The 22,725-nt window shown below is 61.4% G+C and overlaps 1 protein-coding gene across 3 annotated transcripts in view; it reads left to right on the plus strand.

Moving 5' to 3' along the window:
- The window catches only part of Stab1 (stabilin 1), a 26,104-nt gene that overhangs the window by 1,478 nt on the left and 1,901 nt on the right, over positions 1–22,725 (plus strand). The window contains exons 2-60 of one of the 3 annotated variants that reach the window (XM_005387326.2): positions 3,106–3,242; positions 3,516–3,631; positions 3,858–3,943; positions 4,011–4,080; positions 4,395–4,490; positions 4,764–4,874; positions 5,098–5,294; positions 5,535–5,665; positions 5,824–5,951; positions 6,225–6,313; positions 6,482–6,616; positions 6,738–6,878; positions 7,053–7,115; positions 7,390–7,503; positions 7,608–7,661; positions 7,879–7,959; positions 8,236–8,394; positions 9,236–9,298; positions 9,512–9,610; positions 9,833–9,919; positions 10,374–10,485; positions 10,903–11,089; positions 11,178–11,271; positions 11,381–11,539; positions 12,531–12,626; positions 13,133–13,228; positions 13,384–13,431; positions 13,553–13,683; positions 13,875–13,986; positions 14,316–14,393; positions 14,478–14,576; positions 14,698–14,796; positions 14,920–15,051; positions 15,280–15,408; positions 15,528–15,584; positions 15,955–16,038; positions 16,466–16,661; positions 16,751–16,846; positions 16,934–16,979; positions 17,085–17,161; positions 17,342–17,467; positions 17,672–17,745; positions 17,897–17,971; positions 18,206–18,328; positions 18,619–18,666; positions 18,777–18,854; positions 18,964–19,110; positions 19,420–19,560; positions 19,656–19,715; positions 20,196–20,372; positions 20,458–20,544; positions 20,634–20,783; positions 20,886–20,942; positions 21,023–21,221; positions 21,559–21,708; positions 21,796–21,900; positions 22,064–22,171; positions 22,252–22,445; positions 22,530–22,674. In XM_005387326.2, the coding sequence (XP_005387383.1) occupies positions 3,106–3,242; positions 3,516–3,631; positions 3,858–3,943; positions 4,011–4,080; positions 4,395–4,490; positions 4,764–4,874; positions 5,098–5,294; positions 5,535–5,665; positions 5,824–5,951; positions 6,225–6,313; positions 6,482–6,616; positions 6,738–6,878; positions 7,053–7,115; positions 7,390–7,503; positions 7,608–7,661; positions 7,879–7,959; positions 8,236–8,394; positions 9,236–9,298; positions 9,512–9,610; positions 9,833–9,919; positions 10,374–10,485; positions 10,903–11,089; positions 11,178–11,271; positions 11,381–11,539; positions 12,531–12,626; positions 13,133–13,228; positions 13,384–13,431; positions 13,553–13,683; positions 13,875–13,986; positions 14,316–14,393; positions 14,478–14,576; positions 14,698–14,796; positions 14,920–15,051; positions 15,280–15,408; positions 15,528–15,584; positions 15,955–16,038; positions 16,466–16,661; positions 16,751–16,846; positions 16,934–16,979; positions 17,085–17,161; positions 17,342–17,467; positions 17,672–17,745; positions 17,897–17,971; positions 18,206–18,328; positions 18,619–18,666; positions 18,777–18,854; positions 18,964–19,110; positions 19,420–19,560; positions 19,656–19,715; positions 20,196–20,372; positions 20,458–20,544; positions 20,634–20,783; positions 20,886–20,942; positions 21,023–21,221; positions 21,559–21,708; positions 21,796–21,900; positions 22,064–22,171; positions 22,252–22,445; positions 22,530–22,674 (6,529 nt within the window). Of the gene's footprint in view, positions 1–3,105; positions 3,243–3,515; positions 3,632–3,857; positions 3,944–4,010; positions 4,081–4,394; positions 4,491–4,763; positions 4,875–5,097; positions 5,295–5,534; positions 5,666–5,823; positions 5,952–6,224; positions 6,314–6,481; positions 6,617–6,737; positions 6,879–7,052; positions 7,116–7,389; positions 7,504–7,607; positions 7,662–7,878; positions 7,960–8,235; positions 8,395–9,235; positions 9,299–9,511; positions 9,611–9,832; positions 9,920–10,373; positions 10,486–10,902; positions 11,090–11,177; positions 11,272–11,380; positions 11,540–12,530; positions 12,627–13,132; positions 13,229–13,383; positions 13,432–13,552; positions 13,684–13,874; positions 13,987–14,315; positions 14,394–14,477; positions 14,577–14,697; positions 14,797–14,919; positions 15,052–15,279; positions 15,409–15,527; positions 15,585–15,954; positions 16,039–16,465; positions 16,662–16,750; positions 16,847–16,933; positions 16,980–17,084; positions 17,162–17,341; positions 17,468–17,671; positions 17,746–17,896; positions 17,972–18,205; positions 18,329–18,618; positions 18,667–18,776; positions 18,855–18,963; positions 19,111–19,419; positions 19,561–19,655; positions 19,716–20,195; positions 20,373–20,457; positions 20,545–20,633; positions 20,784–20,885; positions 20,943–21,022; positions 21,222–21,558; positions 21,709–21,795; positions 21,901–22,063; positions 22,172–22,251; positions 22,446–22,529; positions 22,675–22,725 lie in introns of those variants that run through there. The other 2 variants (XM_005387327.2, XM_013515573.1) reach the window with 2 other exon arrangements.

Raw genomic sequence — 22,725 nt, forward strand, 5'->3', positions numbered from 1 at the left:
CTTGAACTCGCAACAATCCTCCTGCCTCAGCCTCCTGAGTAATGGCATTACAGGCGTTCGCCACCACCCCCAGCATAAGATCCACTTTCAGATACAATGGCCATACTGGATTACAGTAACATTTTCTCTTTTTTTTATTGTCTTTTATTTTCATTTTGCTATTTATTTATATATTGTATTTTTCATGTAAGAAAAACCACGCACTATGTAAGCTTATGTGTCTGATTCACTTAACATTATGGTCTCATGGTGCATCCATTTTCCTACAAATGGCAAGTTCATCCTTTATGGCACAGTAGTAGTCCATTCTGTACAAATAACACACTTTCCATAGCCATTCGCCTATTGATGGATGTATAGGCTGCTTCTGAGACTTAGCTGTTATGAATTGTTCTGCTATAAACATGGGTAGGCATAGATCACTGTAATATGATGTCTTTAACTCTTTCAGGAAGATACCCAGAAAGGAAATACCTGGGTTGAATGGAATTTCTAGCTTTAGCTTTTTGAGGAATCTGCATCTGATTTCCATAGTGGTTGTACCAGTTCACACTCCTACCAACAGTGGAAAACACCCGCCGCACCACATTCGAACAATGGAGACCGAGTCAGTGAGATGTCCAAGTCTTTTCTTTGTCAGAGACCTGTAGCCTGCGCACCTCTAAGTCCTTTCTGGGGCTGGGGCTCAGCCATCCAAAGCCAGGGAAAAGAAGGCCTGAGGACCCTTGTGGATAGGTGGGGAGGCAGCCATGCTGGCTTCGTCTGACCTTCAGCCTCTTGGCCCTCCTGGTACCCCGGATAGCAGCGAGCCATGGGCACTGTTAGGACCAGTGCCTCCAAGGGGGAAGGACATCCTCTGGGTCACAGAGCAGGGGCAGGGAAAGCTTGCTGTGCAGGGTCTTGGCACCTGTCCTCCCTGCAGCCTCCTACCCAGGGCCTACTTGCGCTGGACACATGCCTATGGGCTTAACCCACATTCAAGCGAACGGGGCATTGGCTAGGACCCAGCCCTGGCTGTTCCCGCTCTGACTCAGGGTAAGGGAAGCCGTTTGGAGCGCCCTTCCTCTTGGACGAGGCTGGTTTCTGGGCTCTCAGCCCCCAGGAAGTCTCTAGACGCCTGGTCTCAGCTTGGGGAAATGTCTTCTACCTTCTCCCCAGCACGCTTTGTTATGTCTCCTCAGCGTCCCCCGCAGAATGTCCGTGGGAAGCAGACATTGCAAACTCAGCTCCGAACGGGGGTGGGAGGGTGCGGCGGACCCACTGGGCTCAGGCTCGGGAGGGTCCTGAGGTGCCCCAGGAAGAAGGGAATCTGATTCAGCACCCGGGCTGTGCTCCAGCCGCGCCCCACCCAGCAACACCAGCAGCAGGACGGTGGACTCCAGCCGCGGCTGCTGCTTCCCGGCGACTGGGTGGACAGAGGCCTGAGTGCCAGCCGTGGGTGTGGTCCCTGGAGAGTTGGCTGCTGGCTTATCCATCCATCACTACTTCACACACTGACAGAGCTCCCGCTTCCTCCCCGGCCCCTGGCCCAGAGCATCACTGGCCCTGCCTGGCTCCGGAGGGCAGCGCACTCCTCTCTACTCTGAGCCAGGCCTTCCCAGGCCTGACAAGATTCCTCTGTAGTGCTGGTCCCCAGCCATAGCAGCCCTGGCCTCTCCGGTGGCTTTGAGGGGAGCCCACCAAGGCTCTATCCTGAGCAAGCGGCTGCTTGGCCCTGGAGTTACTCAATGTCCTAGTGGCCCATGGCTCACCAAGGACGAGCCTCAGGGTAGGGTATGAGACCACAATAATCCAGCCTCACAGCTGGCCACTGAGGCCACTCTCAGCAACTTCCCTTCTGTAGACCGCAGAAGCACATGCGGAAAAGGCCAAATCAGAGCTCCGGAGAGGCCCTGGGACCCGCGTGCTCACAGAGGAGGGTGTTGCGGGCACTGTTCCTCCTTTTTGCTTGCTTTGAGAAGCCACACATCCGTAATTTGTTCCAAGAAGGATATTCTGGGCTTACTCCTTTTGGACCACAGTGTGCTCAGCATTTTTCAAAATGGGAACATCTCAGAAGCTGGGTGTGCTGGTGCATGCCTGTAATCCCAGCACTTGGAAGGCTGAGGCAGGAGGATCATTGTGAGTTTGAAACCAGCTTGGGCTACAAAGTGAGCTCAAGCCCAGACTGAACTGCATAGTGAGACCCCGTCTCAAAAGGACAAAAAAAAAAAAAAAAAAAAAAAGATAGGCTTTTCTAAGCCATGCTTGAAGCCCTCAACTACCCCCACCTACAAAACACACTTTTCTTCTGCCCATTTTTTCTCACAGCCATGAATTCAAATTTTGCCCTCCAGGTAAGTACTGCCCTGTGGTTTTCTGACATTTTTTCACCATCAGAGGGAGCCCCAGCGGGGTCTTCCAAAAGCGGTGGCAAGCCAATTAATGGGCCTGGACAGTCGTCCCAGTTCCCCCAGCAGCTGGCGTGGTCATCGTCATGCGGACCCTGGGTCCCTGCCTGTGTCAGGGCCTGGTGAAGGCGTGGGTCAGACCCCTGCATACTGCTGCCCGCTCAGGAGCCCATCTCTTGGGTCTGCGGCTCTTCATCTCTGGACAAAGCTGAGAGGCCCTTGGGCCCACTCAGCCCTTGTGGCGCACAGCCGAAAGCCTGGATCCCCCGGTGCAGTACCCACGAGCTAAGAGTGGACTCACTGCATTCTAAGCAGGCTCAGCCATAATTTTTTTTTTTAAATGAAGGGCAAAGACGAGCATTAGGCTGGGAGTCTAAATCCCAGTCCCCGATTCCCACCCTGTTCCTGAGTGCCTTGGAGCAAAGGCCACCAGCCCGGCTTCGTTTCCTCACCTGAAATGGGCTGAGGTACGCTGTGGAAAAGGTTTTCCTTATGTCGGAAGGATAGACTCAGGCTTCTGGGCTGTGGTCACAAGGCCGTGCTGCAGCATTAACTCCTGGGAGGGGTATTTCTCAGGGCCTTTCCCGTCTTCTCTGCATCCCCACTGAGCAGATGGGAAACTGAGGCCTGGAAGGGTGCAAGGCCTGCCTCCGGGCAGAGTCAAGACTGAACGCGGGCCTGGGGTCCCTCACTGTGCAACCCACCTGTGGTCCAGGTGCAGTCCAAGCACTGCGATGTGAAGACCAAGTTCATCACACACATACCCTGCACCTCCTGCGCTATCAAGAAGTGGATGTGTCCTTCAGGCTGGCTGCTTCAGCGTTTCCCAGACAAGATATCCCAGAACTGCCGGTATGAGCCCCGCCCATCCTAGCCTGCTTTCAGAAACATCCTGTGGGGTGGCAGGGTCAGGCCCTCAGAATGGGGTAAGGACTCACCCAGGAGTTTCTGTGCCCTCCAGGGAGGCAGAGGGGCACACGATGTTTACGGGCATCTATTATGTGCCAGGCCCTGTCCCAGCTCAGGGAGATGGAAGAGGTGGCGTGAGAGCCCGGAACAGGGTGGGGAGGTGCAGTGGGGCCTGCAGGTGGGAGCTGCTCCCCTCTCTGTGCCCGCTCTCACCAGCTACGAGGTGCAGCTCGGGGACTCGCTGGTGTCCATGAGCGGCTGCAGCATGGAGTGCTGGAAGGATGTGGTACAGAAGGCCTGCTGCCCTGGCTACTGGGGCTCCCAGTGCTATGGTAGGAGAGGTCTGCCTTGCTCTGCCCACACCAGCCCTAAGCCTGGCCCTGGGCTCCCCACCTGCGGGAGCTGCCTATGTCCTTCCAACGTGTTCATGTAAAGACCACCTTCTGAAAGTCGTCCTGGCTTAGCCTCCTAGCCATGGGTGCCCAGGGGGTGGAGGGGGCCTGGGGCAGGGGCAGGTGGAGAGTTCGAGGGCCAGAGCTGAGTTCTTGGGATCCACAGAGTGCCCCGGGGGTGCTAATACCCCATGCAATGGCCACGGGACCTGCCTGGATGGCCTGGCTGGGAACGGGACCTGTGTGTGCCAGGTAAGGCCTGGGTAAGGTTGGGGCGGGGGCACTTGGAAAGGCGACACTGACTTGGTGTATCCCCCAGGAAAACTTCAGCGGCTCAGCCTGCCAGGAGTGCCGAGACCCCCGCCGATTTGGGGCCGACTGCCAGTCGGGTAAGGCTTGTTACACCCTGCCCCCCCCCTCCTACCGCTCAGCCCCGCACGAAGGGAAGCAGCCTTGCTTCCTCGCTCCTCGCTACCCTCTAGGCCTTGCTATTCTGAGAGGCCTCCTTCAGGAAGCACCCCCGAATCCCCAGGCTGGGCCGTGTGCTTTCTCAGGACTCCACCTGTGGTCCAGTGTCACAGCTCCAGACTCTCAGGTGTACCTGGAGAGCTGAGTTCTAAACATGCAGAGGGCAGGAACCCCGTGTCCCTGCACGTGGCTTGGTGCAGTTGAGGGCTCACCTCTCCCTGTGTGTCCCTTGCAGAGTGCAGCTGTGTGCACGGCGTGTGCAGCAGTGGGCCACAGGGGGACGGAAGCTGCCTGTGTTTTGCTGGGTACACTGGCCCCCGCTGTGACCAAGGTGAGCACACTGCGGGGGCAGCCTGAGACAGCTGGTTCTCCGGCCAGGGCAGGGGAGGGTGACTGCATCAGGACAGGCCTGAGTTTCTGCAGGACCTCTGCCCACAGCCTCACAGGGGACAGGGCTGTCACTGGGACTGCCACGTCTGGAGACTCAGAGAAGGCAGAGCCCTGCTCAGAATCCCGCAGCAAGCTGGGCAAAGGATCGTGGTTCCTATGCTGCACCTCAGCCCGGAGATTTGGGCCCTCGCAATGCCCCTCCCTCTGTCCTCAGAGCTGCCTGCCTGCCGGGACCTGAACTGCCCCCTGAACTCCCAGTGCTCCCCAGAGGCTCCCACCTGCAGGTGCCTGCCCGGCTATACCCCGCAGGGCAGCAGATGCGTAGGTGAGCCTGTGACCTGAGGTAGGGGTTCTAGCTCGTGGGGCGGGACTAGGAAGGCACCCTTTTGCCTCAGCAAGTGCGACCCAGGTGATTACAGAGGGGTAAGGGTCCATTCTTCAAGGCCCGGATCACCCTGCACCGCCTGGCTTCGGGCCACATGGTGGAAGCTGTGAAGGAGACGGGGCTACTGGGTGCCCCACTCACGCGGCGCTCTGTGCCCTGGCAGCTCCTAACCCCTGCCAGTCGTCACCCTGTTCCTCGATGGCCCGTTGCTCAGTGAGTCCTGAGGGACAGGCTCAGTGTCACTGCCCTGAGAACTACCATGGCGACGGGAGGGTGTGTCTACCCCAGGATCCATGCACCACCAACTTTGGCGGCTGCCCCAGCAACTCTACCGTGTGCGTGTACCAGAAGCCAGGGAAGGTGAGCCAGGGCCCCGGGAGGGCCTGGGCCACGGTCTTCCCACCCACTCTGGCTGTGGGACCCTGGGCAGATCCCAGGCCCTCTGAGAACACCAGCCACCCCATTGGATGGGGAGAGGTGGGGAGATGACAGTCCCAGTCTTGGAGGGCAGTAGTGGAGGGAACGAGATGCATGGCAGTAGTTCTCTGGATTCTCACAGATGGGTACTATGTGCCCCTCTTGCCCCTGCAATTTGTACAGGCGACGTGCACATGTCAACCAGGCCTGATCAGCGTCAACCAAAACCCCTCTGCGGGTTGCGTCGCCTACTGCTTCCCCCACTCCTGTGACAAGTCAGCCACTTGCCAAGTAACCCCCGAAGGGAGGACCAGGTGGGCGCCGGAGGCTCGGGGGAGCATGGGCGGGAGCAGAGGGTGGGCTGGGCAGCATACGCACTCGGTCCAGGGGCCTACGAGGGATGGGCAGGCGAGGGCTAGGAGAGGGCACTGGCCCCTATCCCTGCCCTGACCCGTCCTCCCTGGGCCCCCAGGTGTCTGTGCAAGCAGGGTGAGGTGGGGGATGGGCGTGCCTGCTACGGACACCTGCTCCGTGAGATACAGAAGACCAACGAGATGGGCACACTGTTCCAGCGGCTGAGAGTCGCGGTCGCCATGCTGGGTGAGGGTCCCCCAGGGCCTGCCGTGACCCTGGGCTGGGGAGGGCGGGCCAGACTCTGCAGAGATTCCAGTTTCTCTGCCGGAGAGCTTAGAGGCAAACAATGAGCTGCTGCGGGGTGCGCGTAGAAGGGGGAGCTGGGCCCCAGCCCTGATACCCCTACTGCCCCCCCCAATCCCCAACCTAGGACGGATGCCTGAGATCTTCCCAGACCCACTCCCTTTCCCCCAGGCTCTCCCCAAATCAATGTTGACGCTCCCTCCCCCGGCCACTCAGAGCAGGGCTGCCGAGAGATCCTCACCACGTCGGGCCCATTCACCGTGCTGGTGCCGTTGACCTCCTCCATCTCCTCCAGGAACATGACTGTGAGCCCCTTGCCTTCTCCCCTGGGTGCGGGCCCCGCCTTCAGGACCTCGAGAGCGTCTCTCCCCCGAGCCTGTGGGAACCGAGGGGGGGTCGTTGTCCCTTTGTGCTCGGGCGGGGGCGGGGCGCGATGTGAGGGCAGGCTCATGCGGCCCTCCGCGCCTGCGCAGGCACTGCTTGCCCAGCAGCTCTGCAGGCAGCACGTCATTGCGGGCCAGCACATCCTGCAGGACGGGGGGACCCCGAGTACACGCAGGTGGTGGACGCTGGCTGGCCAGGAGATAACGATCAGCCTCAACCGCTTGGTAAGGCAGGGACCACAGCCTGGAGTCACAGGTGGAGGACGCGGCCCACGCAAAAATGTGGAAATTTGGAACAGGGCGCTGGCATGTGGGGTCTAGCGAGATGGGTCTTGTGTCGTCTCAGAGATACACCTACACGTACGCGGACCAGCCCAAGCAGACATTCACTGTCCACAAGGCCAACTACATCGCCGCCAACGGTGTCTTCCACGTGGTCAATGCTCTTCGGGGGCAGCCCCTGCCTGCACTGCCTGGGGACCCCAAGGTGAGCCAGCACACCCTTCTCCCTCCCTGCCCCGTGGTGCTGGCTGACCTCTGAGACCCTCAGAGCTGGGGCGGGGGGCAGTTCTTGGCAGGCGGGAAGGAGCCAGGCTCCTTCCCCCTCCGTCCGAAGCAGCCTCACCGCCCCCGGCGCTCTCACATGTGCCCCTTCCGACAGCAAACTGTTGCCCAGATCCTTGCCTCTAATGAGGTCTTCAGCCGCTTTGAAACCATTCTGGAGGTGAGCTGGCAGCGGGGTGCAGCCCACCTGGGCTTCTGGGCCAGGAATCCTCACTGCCCTCAACTGCCTCACGGTGCTCTGGGGTTCTGGGGTATCCCGGTCTTTGCCCACCTCCCATGGAAAGCCTGTGCACCCCAGTCCTGAGGTTCTGTGGGAGCACTGTCTCTGTCCCACTTGGTGGGAGTTCCCCGTGGGCTGAAGGTGGCGGGACTCAGTGGGGCCCCGAGGCAGAGGCTGACCGTGGAGTCCGCTGGCCTCCCTCTCTCTGCGGCAGAACTGTGGGCTGCCCTCCATCCTGGACGGGCCTGGGCCCTTCACGGTCTTTGCCCCCAGCAACAAGGCTGTGGACAGCTTGCGGGATGGCCGTCTGATCTACCTCTTCACCGCGGTAAGCTTGGCGGGGAGAAGGGCCTGCAGGGCTGGGGGTCTCTACCGGGGCCTCTACCATTCCCAGCGGGGCCTCCAGGAGCCAAACGCCTTTTGCCCTGCCAGGGTCTCTCCAAACTGCAGGAGCTGGTGAGGCACCACATCTACAGACGTGGCCAGGTGAGGGCTGCTCCTCCGGGGCCCTGCCGCCGTGCTGCTGGGGACGGCTGTGCATCTGGCCTTGCCAGGACCCCTTCTCCTCCTCTCCTCCTCTCCTCTCTCCTTCCATCTGGACACTGTAGCATGGAGGAAATCCAGGGACCCAGGGGTTGGCGCTGCGTCCCCTGGGCAAGGAGTGGCCAGTGCGCAGACTTAAGGCACCCTTTCTTCACCCCAGGTGACTGTTGACAAGCTCATTTCCAAGGGGCGGATCCTCACCATGGCCAACCAGGTCCTGGCTGTGAATATCTCTGACGAGGTGAGATCCAGAGGATCTGAATCTAGGGACCAGGAGGGGGGCTGGAGATGACTGGCCAGTCCCCCAGCCTCTTTCCCACCTGTCTGCCCTGGGCCCTATGGGGTCAGGACACCGTGCTGACCCAGCAAAGCGGGCATCCATCAGATTTCCCTCCTGGGGCCCGTGGGTGGGAGAGCTCCCCGGAGACGGGCTGAGCACACGCAGGGATCCTCGCTACGCCGCGGCGAGGCCCACCAAGGCCTGCTAGGCTGGGGGCTCACAGGCTCGCTGCTGCAGGGGCGCATCCTGCTGGGACCTGAGGGCACCCCTCTGCGGCAAGTGGACCTGCCGGCTGCCAACGGCGTCATCCACATGCTGGAGGGCATCCTGCTGCCCCCAACCATCCTGCCCATCCTACCCAAGCACTGTGATGAGGAGCAGCACAAGATCGTGATGGTGAGCCCCCGCCACAGCCCGTGCACCTGCCCTGCGACCCCTGCGGCCGCCCGAAGCAGGGACCAGCTTCTGAGCAGAGGTGCTGAGTCCACATCCTGTTGCCGTAACAATGCCCAAGACTGGGCTTTTCACAGAGCAGGAGGCTATTTCCGCTCATGGTTCTGAAAGCCCCAGGGCGCAGCGCTGGCATCTGCTTGGCTTCTGCCGAGGGTCTTGTACACCGCAGGGCCAGGGAGGACGCAAAGCGGTGCCTCCTCACCCTACCACAATTCACCCTTGTTTTTTTTTTCCGGTGCCGGGAATCAAACTCATGACCTCGCGCTTGCCAGGCAGGCGCTGTGCCGCTGAGCTAAATCCCCAGCCCCCACAACTCACCCTTGTGCTAACTGGCCCACTTGGGGCCTCCATCAGTCCATGTGCCGGGGCAGCCCCCATGACTGTAAACACCTCCTCTCAAAATGGCTGCCCTGGGGGCCAGGCCGCAGCATGAGTCTGGTGGAGACAACCGCGTTCAAACTGTAGCAGGCACCACGTCTGGGTGGGCTGATGGTGACACCGAGACCCAGCCGCGGGCTCCCAGAGAGCTGCTTGTGTTTGCTGCTTTCAAGCCTGATGATTCCCACTTCCGGATAACCCACATGGTCCACCCCTCAGCCCCGCCTGCCATCTCCTCGCCTCCCACCTCTCCCACTCACTCCATCCCTCCCCTGCCGCTTTCCCCGAGATGCTACACTCTCCCCACCCTGGGACCTTTGCCTTCGTCCTTCCCTCAGCTTGGGACACCTTCCCCGGCTGACCCTGTACCCTCCCTTCCTCCCCTGCCCTCCCCTGCTCTGTCCAGAGTTCCTGTGTGGACTGTCAAGCCCTGAACACCAGTGTGTGCCCCCCGGACAGTGTGAAGCTGGTGAGCATCCCTCAGCCCAGCCCCAGGGCTCCCTGACTCCCCACTACTGGCTTGTGCCTGGGTCGCAGTGGGGCGTAGGGGGTGGGAGGCCAGGCCAGATCTGGAAGACAGTGCTTCCCAGAGGCTCCGAGGGTGGCAGTGTTGGAGCCAGGCCTGCCTCGCCAAAGGGCTGGCCCAAGACCTGCCCCCTGACTGGCTCTGCATGGCCTGCAGCAGGACATCTTCCCCAAGGAGTGCGTCTACAGCCTCGAATCTGTGGGATTCAATGTGCTGAAGAAGGGCTGCGCGTACTACTGCAACCAGACCATCACGGTGAGCCCGGGGAGGGTGTTGGTACCCCAGGGAACCCAGGCACCCGCTTCTGTCCTGGCCCCTGAGCTGGGCCGAGCAGGCTGCCTTCCTCAGAGCTACACTGCGTCTTAGTGGCGGAAAAGGTGCCCTGGAGGGACCCGCTCTGGAGTCACAGCAGGGAGCAGAAGCGTTCTGGGGAGGGTTGGGTGTGGCCTAGACCCACGCATGCTCCGTCTCTTACAGAAACTTGGCTGTTGCAAAGGGTTTTTTGGGCCTGACTGCACACAGTGTCCCGGGGGCTTCTCCAACCCCTGCTACGGCAAAGGCAACGTGAGTCCCCCTCCCCTTCTGGGCTGGCAGTGACTGGCTGTGGGTCAGAGCCGAGCCTGCCTCTCTCCGGCTTCGGGTTCCTCATACGTAGGTGATGCTGGTTGGGCAGAATTATTTCCATTATTCTAATTAGAAATAAACTGATAGCTTGCTGCCTCTATTTTTTAAGAGGCTATCGGTCAGTACAGTTGCTGTTTTTGTCACTTTGTGACATCAGGGCCACTGTAGCGTCAGTGATGGAAGAACGCAGGAGTTAGGTGTCCTGGGAAGAGCACGGGGCCTCCAGGACCAGGCACCTTTCAGGGGCTTGTTATTTAAGGGCCGCATTGGTGATCCTGAAGGTTGAGTTCTTGGGGGAGCAGGTGCTCAGAGCCGCCCAGGGAGGGGACGTTGTGGGACAGGATGGGCCGAGTCCCTTTCGCCCGACTGACCCTGTATCCCGCCCACCTTCCAGTGCACTGACGGGATCCAGGGCAATGGCGCCTGCCTCTGCTTCCCGGACTACAAGGGCATTGCCTGCCATATCTGCTCCAACCCAAACAAGCATGGAGACCAGTGCCAGGACGGTGAGTGGTCCTGGCCCAGCCCACCTCCCACACTTAGAAAGAGGGCCTGGGGCTCCCAAGAAGGGAACAGAAATAGCTGTTGTCTCCTTCATCCATGCCAGAAAGAGAACTGTAATTTTTTTTTTTTTTTTTTGAGAACTGTAATTTAAAGCAAGCAAGATTTAGGTCAGACACATTGGAGAACTTCCCAATGGTGGTATTAGGAGCAGAGCAGCTGGAATAGGGCAGAGGAAGTGCAGAATGCCTCCCTTCACGTTCCATCTGTCTGGGATGACCTCTGATTTTGTAACCCTGAAGTCAAATTTCTGTTGGCTGCCCCATTCCTAGCCTCCCACCCTGACCCTGCTAACCCAGTCCTGGCTCCCGATCAGCACTGCCTCCTGCCTCAGTTTCTCTGCTCCCATCTGCGCCCTGTAGACTGCGGCTGTGTCCACGGTCTGTGTGACAACCGTCCAGGCAGCGGGGGTGTGTGTCAGCATGGCACATGTGCCCCCGGCTTCAGAGGCCGTTTCTGCAATGAGACTGTGAGGGACTGTGGCCCCACGGGGCTGGCTCAGCACTGCCACCAGCATGCCCACTGCATCAGCCAGGACGGTGCCTCCAGGTGAGGGCTGGTGCCTCCTCTCTGTCCCGTCAGTAATCTTGTGCGTTGGTTCGCTCAGCGTCCCGCGTCCCTCTCCCACCCACCCCAGGTGCGTCTGTCTCGACGGCTTCGACGGCGATGGCTACTCCTGCACACGGCGCAACCCCTGCTCCCAGCCGGACCGCGGTGGCTGCTCAGAGAACGTTAGTTCCCTCACCCCTTCCCTGGAGCTCTGAACCAGGGGCAGAGGGAGCTCCCTGGAGCCCTGCCCCGGCCCTGCATCCCTGAGTCATTTATCCATGGCTGTCACAGGCTGAGTGTGTCCCTGGGGACCTGGGCACTCACCACTGCACGTGCCACAAAGGCTGGAGCGGGGATGGCCGCATCTGTGTGGCCATTGATGAATGTGGGCTGGACACTCGAGGTGGCTGCCATGCCGACGCCCTCTGCAGCTACGTGGGCCCGGGGCAGGTGAGCAACGGCAGTGTCGGGGGTCTCTCTCCCAGGGACTCTCCTCTCTGCTGACTCCAGGAACATCCGCTGCAAGCTCAAGCTCAGGGTCTGGAAGCTCAGATACAGATGCAGGCCGTACACTCTGGGATTGGCTCCTTGGGGGTCTCTTGTGTCATAAGGTGCCTGGCAGTACCTGCTCTTGACTCAGGCGATGTGATATCCACCAAAGTAGGAAGACAGCCATCCCCACTGGACCTGGAAACCTAGCTCTAGCGCTTTGCAGCCTCAGGTGCTATTCAGTTTCTTAGAACCTGGGGCCTTCCGCCTGAAGCGTTACAGGCCTAGTGAATATGAATTCCGACAGAGGTTCCAGAATATCTGCCGCGCTAGTTAGGAGGCAGGCCCGGCTGTCTCAGCGTCAGCCTCCGCATGGCTCAGGCTTCTGTCAGGACCCCTGGGGCTCCCTGCCTCCCAAGTGCACAGTGGCCTTGGGGCCCCGGCCGATGGGGTCTTGGCAATAAGAACTTGTGTGGGCGTAAGGGCTGGAGTTCTGATCCTCGTCGGGAGTCTGAAAGTCCATAATTGTGGTTTTGAATGGGCAGGTTGAGATGTCCCCAGTTTGCAAACGTGTGGACAAGCCCAAGGGCCCTGGCACTTAGTGGGAGGGGCAGGGGTGGAAAGGGAACCCACACGCCCTCCCTGGGCCGGCCTCAACAGGCTCCTGCCCACTTGCCACAAGCTTCTGACCCCCGTGCCCTGGCAGGGCTCCCAGTGCAGTGGGGCACCAAGCGCCACAGACGCTTCCTTACCAAACCATCATCTCCTCAGCTTCACCCTGAGAGCTGGGGGTCGTCTGGAGCACGGATCTCCAGGGCAGGGTGGGAGACGCTCCCGTGGGGTCTGGGCCAGGCTCTATGGGGAGCAGTCCCCAGTGAGCGGGTGGCAGTAGAGGAGGAAGGTGGTGGGTGCTCCCGGTGAGATGAGGCCCTTTGCCCCCTGACCTCCGCAGAGCCGATGCACCTGCAAGCTGGGCTTCGCCGGGGACGGTTATGAGTGCAGCCCCATCGACCCCTGCAGGGCAGGCAACGGCGGCTGTCACGGCCTGGTGAGAGGGCCGAGGCTCAGCCCTGGGCAGGCTCTCAGGGGCCGGCCTGGCTGCAGTGATCTCTCTGGGTATCTCTGTCCCTTGACAACTTTGAGATCTTTCTAAACCCCAAACCCTGCCACGTCACTCCCCAACCCCCTACCCAGCCTCCTCTCTCTGCTCCACCCATCCCTGTTCCTTGCTCCTCTGGCTGCTTCAAGCTCCACGCTGTCCGTGACCTCGCTCCCGCACCACAGCACCTCCCTTTCCCCAAGTCAGTGCTCAGCTCAAGCTCCCTGAGGGTGCAGGGCTCCCTGGGTGCACCCCGCAGTTTCCATGTCAGATGCTCAGATGCCCACTGAAAGTCAGAGAAGCTCAGGAGGAGGAGAGAGAGAGAGGAGAGCTGGGTGGCTGGGCAGGCAGAGGGTAGAGATGGATGGGGAAGGGGAACGGAGGCAATGGATGGCCAGTCTGCCGTATAAGTGCTGAGTGGAGGGCCATGTCTGTCTGTCTTCTACCCCCACTAGGCCACCTGCAAGGCAGTAGGGGGCGGTCAGCGGGTCTGTACATGTCCCCCTCATTTTGGGGGTGATGGCTTCAGTTGCTATGGAGACATCATCCGGGTAAGTGATGGTAGCTTGTCCTCTCTTCCCTGGGCTCGGGCAGGAGTCCTCCTGTGCACCTCAGGTGGGAAGGTGGGTGGTGCTCAGGGTCCCTGGAGGGGAGGAGGTTGCACTGGTCATGAGGCGCATGACTTCAGCTCTTTCCCTCCCTGTAGGAGCTGGAGGCAAATGCCCAATTCTCCACCTTCTACCAGTGGTTCAAGGTAGGACAGGGGCCTGGGGGCTCAAATCAAGCAGGCCTTTCGGGAAAAGGGGGTGTCACCTAACACGGCCAAAAGCTGAGGCTGCCTTCTTCACTGCTGCCCCTGCTCACGGTGTCCACAGAGTGCTGGCATCACTCTTCCTGCTGACAGCCGCGTCACAGCCCTGGTGCCCTCCGAGTCTGCCATCCGTAGGCTGAGCCCTGAGAACAAGGCCTTCTGGCTGCAGCCGAAGATGCTGCCATACCTGGTCAGGTGGGGTGGCTGTGAGGGGGCCAGGCCACAGGCGGGGGGCTACCGTGGGACCCAGGCACTCCCCAGCAAGGGAGAGGAGCATGAGGTCCTCTCCTGGCGTGTGTCTACCTGTTGGGGGAAGTGCCCAGTCCCAAGGGTCTCTGTATGTTACAGTAACCTGGTTCTGTCCCCCCTAAACTGTTGTCCTTCAGGGCCCATTTTCTCCAGGGCGCCCTCTCTGAGGAGGACCTAGCCCGGCTAGGTGGGCAGGATGTGGCCACGCTGAACCCCACCACGCACTGGGAGATCCGCAACATCAGTGGGGTATGAGGTGAACTCTGGGCAGAGGAGGGGGCCGGACGGTGTGGGAGGGAGCGCAAGTGCTTACAGATTCCCCCTGACCAGGGTTCGCAGAGAATGCGGTTAGGGTCCTCTCGCCCTATCAGTTCAGGACACAGAACTGATGGCAGTACCTTTGGGCCAGCAGTGATCTCCCCGTAGGGGCTGTCTGCACACATACCCTGCCCCTCTCCTTGTGGACCCTAGCGAAGGTCTGTGCCCCTACGTGGCAGAGCCTAAGTCTGAGTGTTACAAGCCAGGCTGGGCCACTCTCAAATATGTCTCTGCTCACTGCTCTGCCTTCTGCCTTCCAGAGGGTCTGGATACAGAATGCCAGCGTGGATGTGGCTGACCTCCTCGCCACCAATGGTTTCCTACACATCGTCAACCAGGTATGGCAGGAGGAGGGTGTGTGCAGGAGACTGCCCGGACAGGCCAAGAGGCAAGGACAGCCCTTTTGTTCACCGGCACAATAGGTCTTGCTGCCTCCGCGAGGGGACTTGCCGGTTGGGCAGGGGGTGCTGCAGCAGCTGGATCGGGTGCCTGCCTTCCGCCTCTTCAGGGAGCTGCTCCAGGTAAAGCAGGATGGCAAGAGCAGACGCCTGCTGGAGGCACCTTGTCCGGTCTGGATGAGGCTGGCTGGTAGCCAGTGTCAGGACTGGGATTAATATGCCCGTTCCTAACCCCTGTCCCCAGCACCACAGGCTGGTGCCCCAGATCGAGGCTGCCACTGCCTACACCATCTTTGTGCCGACAAACCAGTCTCTGGAGGCCCAGGGGAACAGCAGCAGCCTGGTGAGTCCACGTTTCCCGGGGTGGAGGAGCCCCCTGTGCTAAGGCAAGAAGGGGCACAGTGAGCAGTGATGCCCAGAGCGCCTGGGAGTCCCGCATCCCCCTGAGCTGAGCCCCACCCCCCAGGACGCAGACACGGTGCGGCACCACGTGATCCTGGGGGAGGCGCTGTCCGTGGCAGCCCTACAGAGGGGGGGACACCGCAGCTCCATGCTGGGTCCCGTCCACTGGCTTGTCTTCTACAACCACAGCGGCCAGGTTTGAGGGGTCGGGAGTGTGGAAACCCTTCCCCGGGGACTGTGCTCTGGAAGACCCCTTTGCTTTGGAGTGTTTCTACTTAGGAGCCTCTAACCTCTGCTCCTGGGACACCTGTGCCCGCCTCCTTGGAGCTGGCCCTGTGTCCTGCAGTGTGTCCTGGTTGTACAGCCCCTTAAGTGATGGAGGTTGGGGGTGTGGGCGCGTTCAACCTCTGGCCTCGCTTCCCAGCCTGAGGTGAACCACACGCCGCTGGAAGGCCCCCTGCTGGAGGGTCCCGGCTACTCACTGTTCGGCCTGTCGGGGGTCCTGACTGTGGGTACCAGCCGCTGCCTGCGCAGCCACGAGGAGGCCCTGCGGGTGAGAGGCTGGGACAGGCCTAGCTGGGGGGAGGAGCCCTCAGGCAGCCACCCCGAAGGAAGGACAGCGGTCTGGGGGCCCCAATCTGGACCACCTGATGCTGTTCCTCCTGCCCTCAGGAGAAATGCATAAACTGCACCCGGAAATTCCGCTGCACTCAGGGCTTCCAGCTGCAGGTGAGGCTGGGTTTACCACAGCCGTCCTCCCCTGCTTCACTGCCCTCGGCTCCCAAGTAGCCCCACACCCCTAGGACCAGCTCGGCCACGTGCGTGGGGAACTGGTGTGGCTGGGCAGCACCCCCCACCGCCCGGGGGAGGCCCAGAGGCCAGGGTTCTGGGGAGGCCTCGCTCACCCCTGAGGCACAAGGCCAGGGTCCGGCCGCCCTGCCCCAGCGGGTCTGTCTTGGGCCCTCCTACACAGGGGTGTCTTGCTCCCATCTGACCGGCTCATCAGCTTAGCTACCTGCCGTCCATTCAGCTGTCTCCTCACTCACTGCCTTGTCCCTGCCCGGCCCACTGGCTGACTCTCCTGCCGTCCCCATTCCAGGACACGCCCAAGAAGAGCTGCATTTACAGAGCAGGACTTGCCTTCTCCCGGGGCTGCTCCTACACCTGTGTCAAGAAGATCCAGGTTTGCCCCGGACCCCCTGCCCCACAAGTCTTTGGCCAGGGAGGAGTGCGGACAGGGGAGGAGCCCAGGCTGGATTTTTGAGGCAGCAGCAAGCAGGGATGGTCTGAAGAAGGGAGGGGGAGAGATCCAAAGTCAGAGGGCCGTGTTTGTCCTTCTGTCCATCCCCTGGAGAGCAGGGCTGGGACAGGGAGAAAGGGACTCAGCCCAGGGTAGGGATTTCTCGTCACGGTGGGAGCCGGCACTGCCCTTCCAGCCGCGAGCCTGTTTGCGCAGCCCTGCCAGGGGAGGGTGGCAAAAGGCATTCAGCTCTTATCTGCTGCCCCTGGGTTTGTGGCCCCGAGATGCCCCCACCTCCCCCTTGCCCCCGGCATCCATCCTGCCCTGGGTGGGACTTTTTCTTCCTTCCCTAAGCCCCAGCCTTTTGCAGGTGCCCGACTGCTGCCCTGGCTATTTTGGCACCCTGTGTGAGCCGTGCCCCGGGGGTCGGGGAGGTGTGTGCTCAGGCCACGGGCAGTGCCAGGACAGGTTCCTGGGCAGTGGGGAGTGCCGCTGCCACGAGGGCTTCCACGGGACAGCCTGTGAGATGTGTGAGCTGGGCCGCTACGGACCCAACTGCACCGGAGGTGAGGACTGGGAGGGGCGAGGTGGGCACCGCGGGGAGCGGCAGGGTGCAGGCGCCGCGTCACCTCTGTGCCCCCTCGTCCCCTCACAGTGTGCGACTGTGCCCACGGACTGTGCCAGGAGGGGCTTCGCGGGGATGGAAGCTGCGTCTGTAACGTGGGCTGGCAGGGTCTCCGCTGTGAGCAGAGTGAGTGGGACGCAAGGGCATGGGGTGGATGATGACGAGGGAGGCAGGTCCTGGGTCTGAATGACAGAACCTTCCTCCCGTCCCCAGAAGTCACCGGCTCTCAGTGCGTGAAGAAATGCAACCCCAATGCCAAGTGAGACGAACCTGGGGGAGGTGGGCAAGTAATGGGAGGGCAGGAGGACTGGGGGACAGGGCAGGGGCTGCCTCGCGCAGGCTCACCTGCTGCCCTCCCTCCCAGCTGCATACAGAGCTCGTCTGGGGCCCCTACCTGTGTCTGTGCCGCAGGGTACTCGGGCAACGGCAGCTACTGCTCAGGTGCAGCCCCCTGGGTGCCCCAGGCCCTTTGCTGAAATGTTGGGGGTGGGCGTCCCCCATTGCTGTCCGAGATGGGCCCTACCCCTCCCTCTGACCTTCTACTGTCTCTCACGGCCTCCTCCCCTGCTCCACCCCCGCCCCATGCCCGTTCCTCACAACTCTTTGGAATGATCTACCTAGAGGTGGATCCCTGTGCCCATGGCCACGGGGGCTGCTCCCCCCATGCCAACTGCACCAAGGTGGCACCTGGGCAGCGGACGTGCACCTGCCGGGATGGCTACACGGGTGACGGGGAGCTGTGCCAAGGTGAGGCTGGGCCCTCCGGCCCAGATGGTCATAGGGCCGGAAGCCCGGTTTCAGTGATGTGAAGCGGACTAGGAAGGGTTGGAGGTCACCCAAGGTGTGGAGGTTGGAGTTCCAGAAAGGGGAGGGATAAGCGGTACGGACGGATGGATGAGGGATGGAGGGGCCACCAAGGGCCACCCCTCACCCCAGTGTCTCTTTCCCCAGAGGTTAACAGCTGTCTCGTCCACAACGGGGGCTGCCACATGCACGCCGAATGCATCCCCACAGGCCCCCAGCAGGTCAGCATGGCGGGGCTGGGCCCTGGGGATGTCCATTTCCCCAGACAGTGGGGCCTCCTTCCGACTGGTCCTGGGGAGGGGGCAACCCTTTTATCCAGGGCACTGGGCACTCTTGGCTCCCAGCAGCCCCACTGATCAGGATTTGGAACAGGTGTCCTGCAGCTGCCGTGAGGGTTACAGTGGAGATGGGACCCGGACCTGTGAGCTTCTGGACCCCTGCTCCAAGGTCAGGTCCCCTGCAGCAGCACATTTTACAGGGAGCAGGGACTGCGGCGGAAGCAGCCCGCCTCATCCCAGGCGGACCCCGCGGGCCTGTGCAGGATGGGCCACCTTCCCTTGTCTGGACCTTGATACAGAAATAGGACTTTGGGGGCAGGAACTTCATGACCTCACAGCAGGGCTTGGTGTGGCGGAAGAGTTGGGGAAGCCACTGATGCCTCCTTTCCTGCCCCTGCCTCAGAACAATGGCGGCTGCAGCCCGTATGCTGTGTGCAAAAGCACAGGGGACGGCCAGAGAACGTGCACCTGTGACTCACCCCGTACAGAGGGAGATGGTTTCACCTGCCACACTCGAGTTGGCCTGGTAAAGATGCCCAGTGTGCCCCTGACCTGATCTTGGCTGTGCCCCATGGGGCTGAACTAGAATTTGATCCTGATCCTGGTCTTGACCATGACCCTGCACCTGACTGGCCCTCGCCTCTTCCTGGGCCTGACCTCACTATGACGCGTGACGTAATCCTGACGCTAGCTCAGACTCTCCGGCTTTCCTTCCCACGCCTCTGACTTGGCCAGACCTTGCGGTGCAGGTGCTGGGACAGGGAACAGGCCCTGAATGGGGCCACCCCAAACCGGAGCTGACCCTTGCTTCCCTAGGAACTCTTTCGGGACAAGCTTGCCTCGTTCTTCAGCCTCCACCTGCTAGTGAGTAACCAGCCTGGGCCCACCCGTCTCTCTCCATGTGCCCGCCTGCTCAGAGTTCGAGTCTTTTTGGGGTGATCTGTGGAACCTCAAACTGTCTCTCACTTCTCCAGGAATACAGAGAGATCAAGGGCGATGGGCCCTTCACAGTCTTCGTGCCTCAGGCAGATCTGGTGACCAACATGTCGCAAGTATGGAGCCTCCAGGGGGAGGCTGGCGGGGAGAATACTCTGGCAGTGGGCGCCGCGTGGGCAGAGGTGGCAATCACAGGCCCCCATGACCTGCACGATGCCCCTTTAGGATGAGCTGGCCCGGATTCGGGCACATCGCCAGCTGGTGTTTCGCTACCACGTGGTCGGCTGCCGGAAGCTGCACAGCCAGGACCTGCTGGACCAGGGCTACGCCACAGCGCTCTCGGGGCACTCGCTGCGGTTCAGCGAGAGGGAGGTGAGCAGGGTCCCTGCACCCACCCTAGTTAAATCCGTCGGTTCCCTGCCCCCAGCCTGGCCCAGATCCTCAGATTTAGGACTGAGCCAAGGACGCGTGAGCCTCACACCTGCTTGCTGCAGTGAGGTCCAAGAGCCCGGCCCCCTGCCTTGACTCCACCCCAGCTTCTCCCTCAGTCCTGAACCCAGCAGTGGGCAGTCGGGGCAGACTGTGCTCTGCTCCTCCCGGCCGGCCCCTGCCCCCAGGACGCACCTGCAGCTCAGCTCCTCCCACTCCCGCAGCTGCATTCAGCCCATGCCCCACCCCCAGGGCAGCATTTACCTCAATGACTTCGCCCGGGTGGTGAGCAGCGACCATGAGGCATTGAACGGCGTCCTGCACTTCATCGACCGCGTCCTGCTGCCACCGGATGTGCTACACTGGGACCCTAAAGCTGCTGCCGTCCCCCGGGTATGACCGCACACAGGGCCAGCCGGAGGGCGTGCAACAGGGCCTGGGATCCTCCTTGCCGCCTGACCTAGCTGCTCACTAGGACCTTTCCTTAGAGAAATGTCACCACCACTGCCGAAAGCTTTGGTTACAAGATCTTCAGCCGCCTTGTGAAGGTACTGCTTCCACATGTGTGCCTGACAGTGTTTGCGTCCCCTGTGGGTGGGCGTGCCCATGCGCACTCTCCATGCAGACCACGGCTGCATGCGAGCCTGCGGACCCTACAGGTGTAGGTGCCGACAAGTGCGCTCCTGCACAGCCGTCCGCCTTACCTGTCCTTCCACCTTCTGCAATTTCAGCCCCCTGGGCTCAACTGCAGTCTGAAATTATGAAGTGGAAAATCCCAGAAATAACTCACAACTTCCCCCCAGTGTCCCTTAAATATCTTATAAAGTGATACATCCTGAGGAACTGTCATTTATTATTGTTGTTAATCTCTTACTAGGAAAAATGGGCTGCGTAGCGTTCAGTACTATTTACAGTTCACGCATCCTCAGGGTCCCCTGAGGGTGAAGGACGTGGCTGATGTGAAGGCCACCCTGGCCGGGGTCCAGTGCTCCACCCCGACCCTAATCTCTGCTCCAACCTACCACCAGATGGCTGGCCTCCTGCCCATGCTTCAAGACACATCCCACTGGCCCCTCACAATGCTGTGGCCCACCGATTCTGCCCTGCAGGCCCTGCCCCTTGATCGGCGGGCCTGGCTCTACCACGAGGACCACCGTGACAAGCTGGCAGCCATTCTCCGTGGCCACATGATCCGTAATATGGAGGTGGGCACCCCTCACAGCTTGGTTGGTGCCCACTGCCTGCTGCTTAGCCTGCCTGCTGGCTCCAGCTGTGGCTCCGTTTGTCCAGGCCTTGGCATCTGACCTGCCCAACCTGGGTGCGCTCCGAACCATGCACGGGACTCCCATCTCCTTCTCCTGCGGCCGTGGCAGGCCCGTGAGTCTGGGGAGAGCACTCAGATAGGAAGCAGGAAGGGCAGGGAGGGGCGGCAGGGCCTGTCTTCCCATGTGCTCCACGCCCTGCAGGGTGAGCTCACGGTGGGTGACGGTGACGCCCGGATTGTACAGCGGTACCTGGCCTTTGAGGGTGGCCTGGCCTATGGCATCGACCAGCTGCTCGAGCCACCTGGCGTGGGCGCTCGCTGTGACCACTTCGAGGCCCGGCCACTGCAACTGGTGAGGGGGACCACAGGCCACAGGCGGATGAGCTGGGGCCCAAGCCCAGCTGTCCTGTCTACACCTGCCTGACCGTGTGGCGTTGGCCTCTACCTTTTCCAGAAGATCTGCAGCGTCTGTGGGCAGGAGCCACCCTGTCCTGCGGGCTCACGGGAGGAGGTAAGGCGCCTGGAGCTGAGTTTAGGCAGTAGGCAGGGGCCAAGCTCGGGCTGCCTACGACCTGATTCTTCCTGTCCCAGGGCAGCCCTGAGGCCTGTTGGCGTCTCTCAAGGTTCTGGACAAACTCTCCACTGCGCCCCTTCATGCTTAGCAGTGTATGGGTGCGGCCCAACTACTGGCACCAGCCTCAAAACCTGGGCAGGGGCTGCCAGCGCTCCTGCGCCACCACCATCTGGAAGCCTGGCTGCTGTCCCGGTCACTATGGCAGCGAGTGCCAAGGTGAGCACCCTGAGCTTGCGGACTCCCCCGGGCTCCTCCAGCCCCCAGTGCAGCAAGGCCAGAGCTCTGGTCTGCGGCCCTAAGAAAGGTGACTGAGGTCCTCCAGGGCACGGAGGTCTGGGCGGGGAGTAATTTTACTAGAGGGAATGGTCAAAGGGGGATGGACACGTAGAGGGTGCAAAAGCTGCAGAAGTGCTGGAGCCTCGGGCTGTCTCCAGGGCCTGGCAGCAGGGGTTTCGCTGCCCCTGGTGGGGGGCAGATGCCAGGACTGGGCTGCGTGTGCAAGTGTCCTGACGGGAGCCCCTCCCAACCTCATTCCTCACCCCCCACCCCCCAGTTTGCCCTGGTGGCCCCAGCAGCCCTTGCAGTGACCACGGTGTGTGCCTGGACGGCATGAGCGGCAGTGGGCAGTGCAGATGCCATGTGGGTTTTGCTGGGACGGCCTGTGAGCTCTGCGCCCCGGGTGCCTTTGGACCCCAGTGCCAAGGTGGGCCATCCCTGCCCTGTCCCATCCTGCCCCAATTCCCTTGGCCTACGTGCCCACCTTTATCTTCCTGCCTGTCCCTCTCCACAGCCTGCCGCTGCACCAGCCACGGCCGCTGTGACGAGGGCCTCGGGGGCTCTGGCTCCTGCTTCTGTGAAGAAGGGTGGACTGGGCCCCGCTGTGAGGTCCAGCTGGGTGAGTGTCTGTGGTGCTTGTGCCCGTGCAGCACACTTGGGCACACCTCACACTCTTGGCTGCCCCAATACACGCACAGGGGGAGGCCCTGAGGGTGGCTGGACAGGTGGACACCAGGAGGGCAGCTACTGACCTGGCCGTATGGGGATGGGCCCTGGGACAGAGTTGCAGCCTGTGTGTACCCCACCCTGTGCACCCCAGGCCGTGTGCCGTGCGGGCAACAGCTGTGAGTGCAGCCTGGGCTACGAAGGTGATGGCCACGTGTGCGCAGGTGAGCAGGCGGCTGCGTGGTGCGGGGGGCACCCCCTTCCCTCCAGTCACCTGCTTTGACCACTTCTGCTCTGTCCCCAGTGGCAGACCTGTGCCAGGACGGGCATGGTGGCTGTAGTGAGCATGCCAACTGCAGCCAGGTAGGCACAGTGGTCACCTGTACCTGCCTGGCCAACTACGAGGGTGACGGCTGGAGCTGCCGGGCCCACAACCCCTGTGCGGACGGCCACCGTGGGGGCTGCAGCGAGCATGCTGACTGCCTGTACACTGGCCCGGTAAGCCGACAGCCCAGGTGGGGAGGTCCCGCAGACTCACCGCCCTTGTGTCTGAAGGACACCCACGCTTCTCCCTGCTCCTAGAGCACCCGGCGCTGTGAGTGCCGTGCAGGCTATGTGGGTGATGGACTGCAGTGTCTGGAAGAAGCCAAGCCGCCCGTGGACCGCTGTCTGGGCCGGCCATCACCCTGCCATTCGGATGCTGTGTGCACTGACCTGCATTTCGAGGGTGCGCTCCCCTGCCTGCTGCCGGCACGCCGCTTTCTCTCTCTGCGTTCTG

Source organism: Chinchilla lanigera, unplaced genomic scaffold, assembly GCF_000276665.1.
Source record: "Chinchilla lanigera isolate Chin_1 unplaced genomic scaffold, ChiLan1.0 scaffold00029, whole genome shotgun sequence".
Taxonomy (NCBI): domain Eukaryota; kingdom Metazoa; phylum Chordata; class Mammalia; order Rodentia; family Chinchillidae; genus Chinchilla; species Chinchilla lanigera.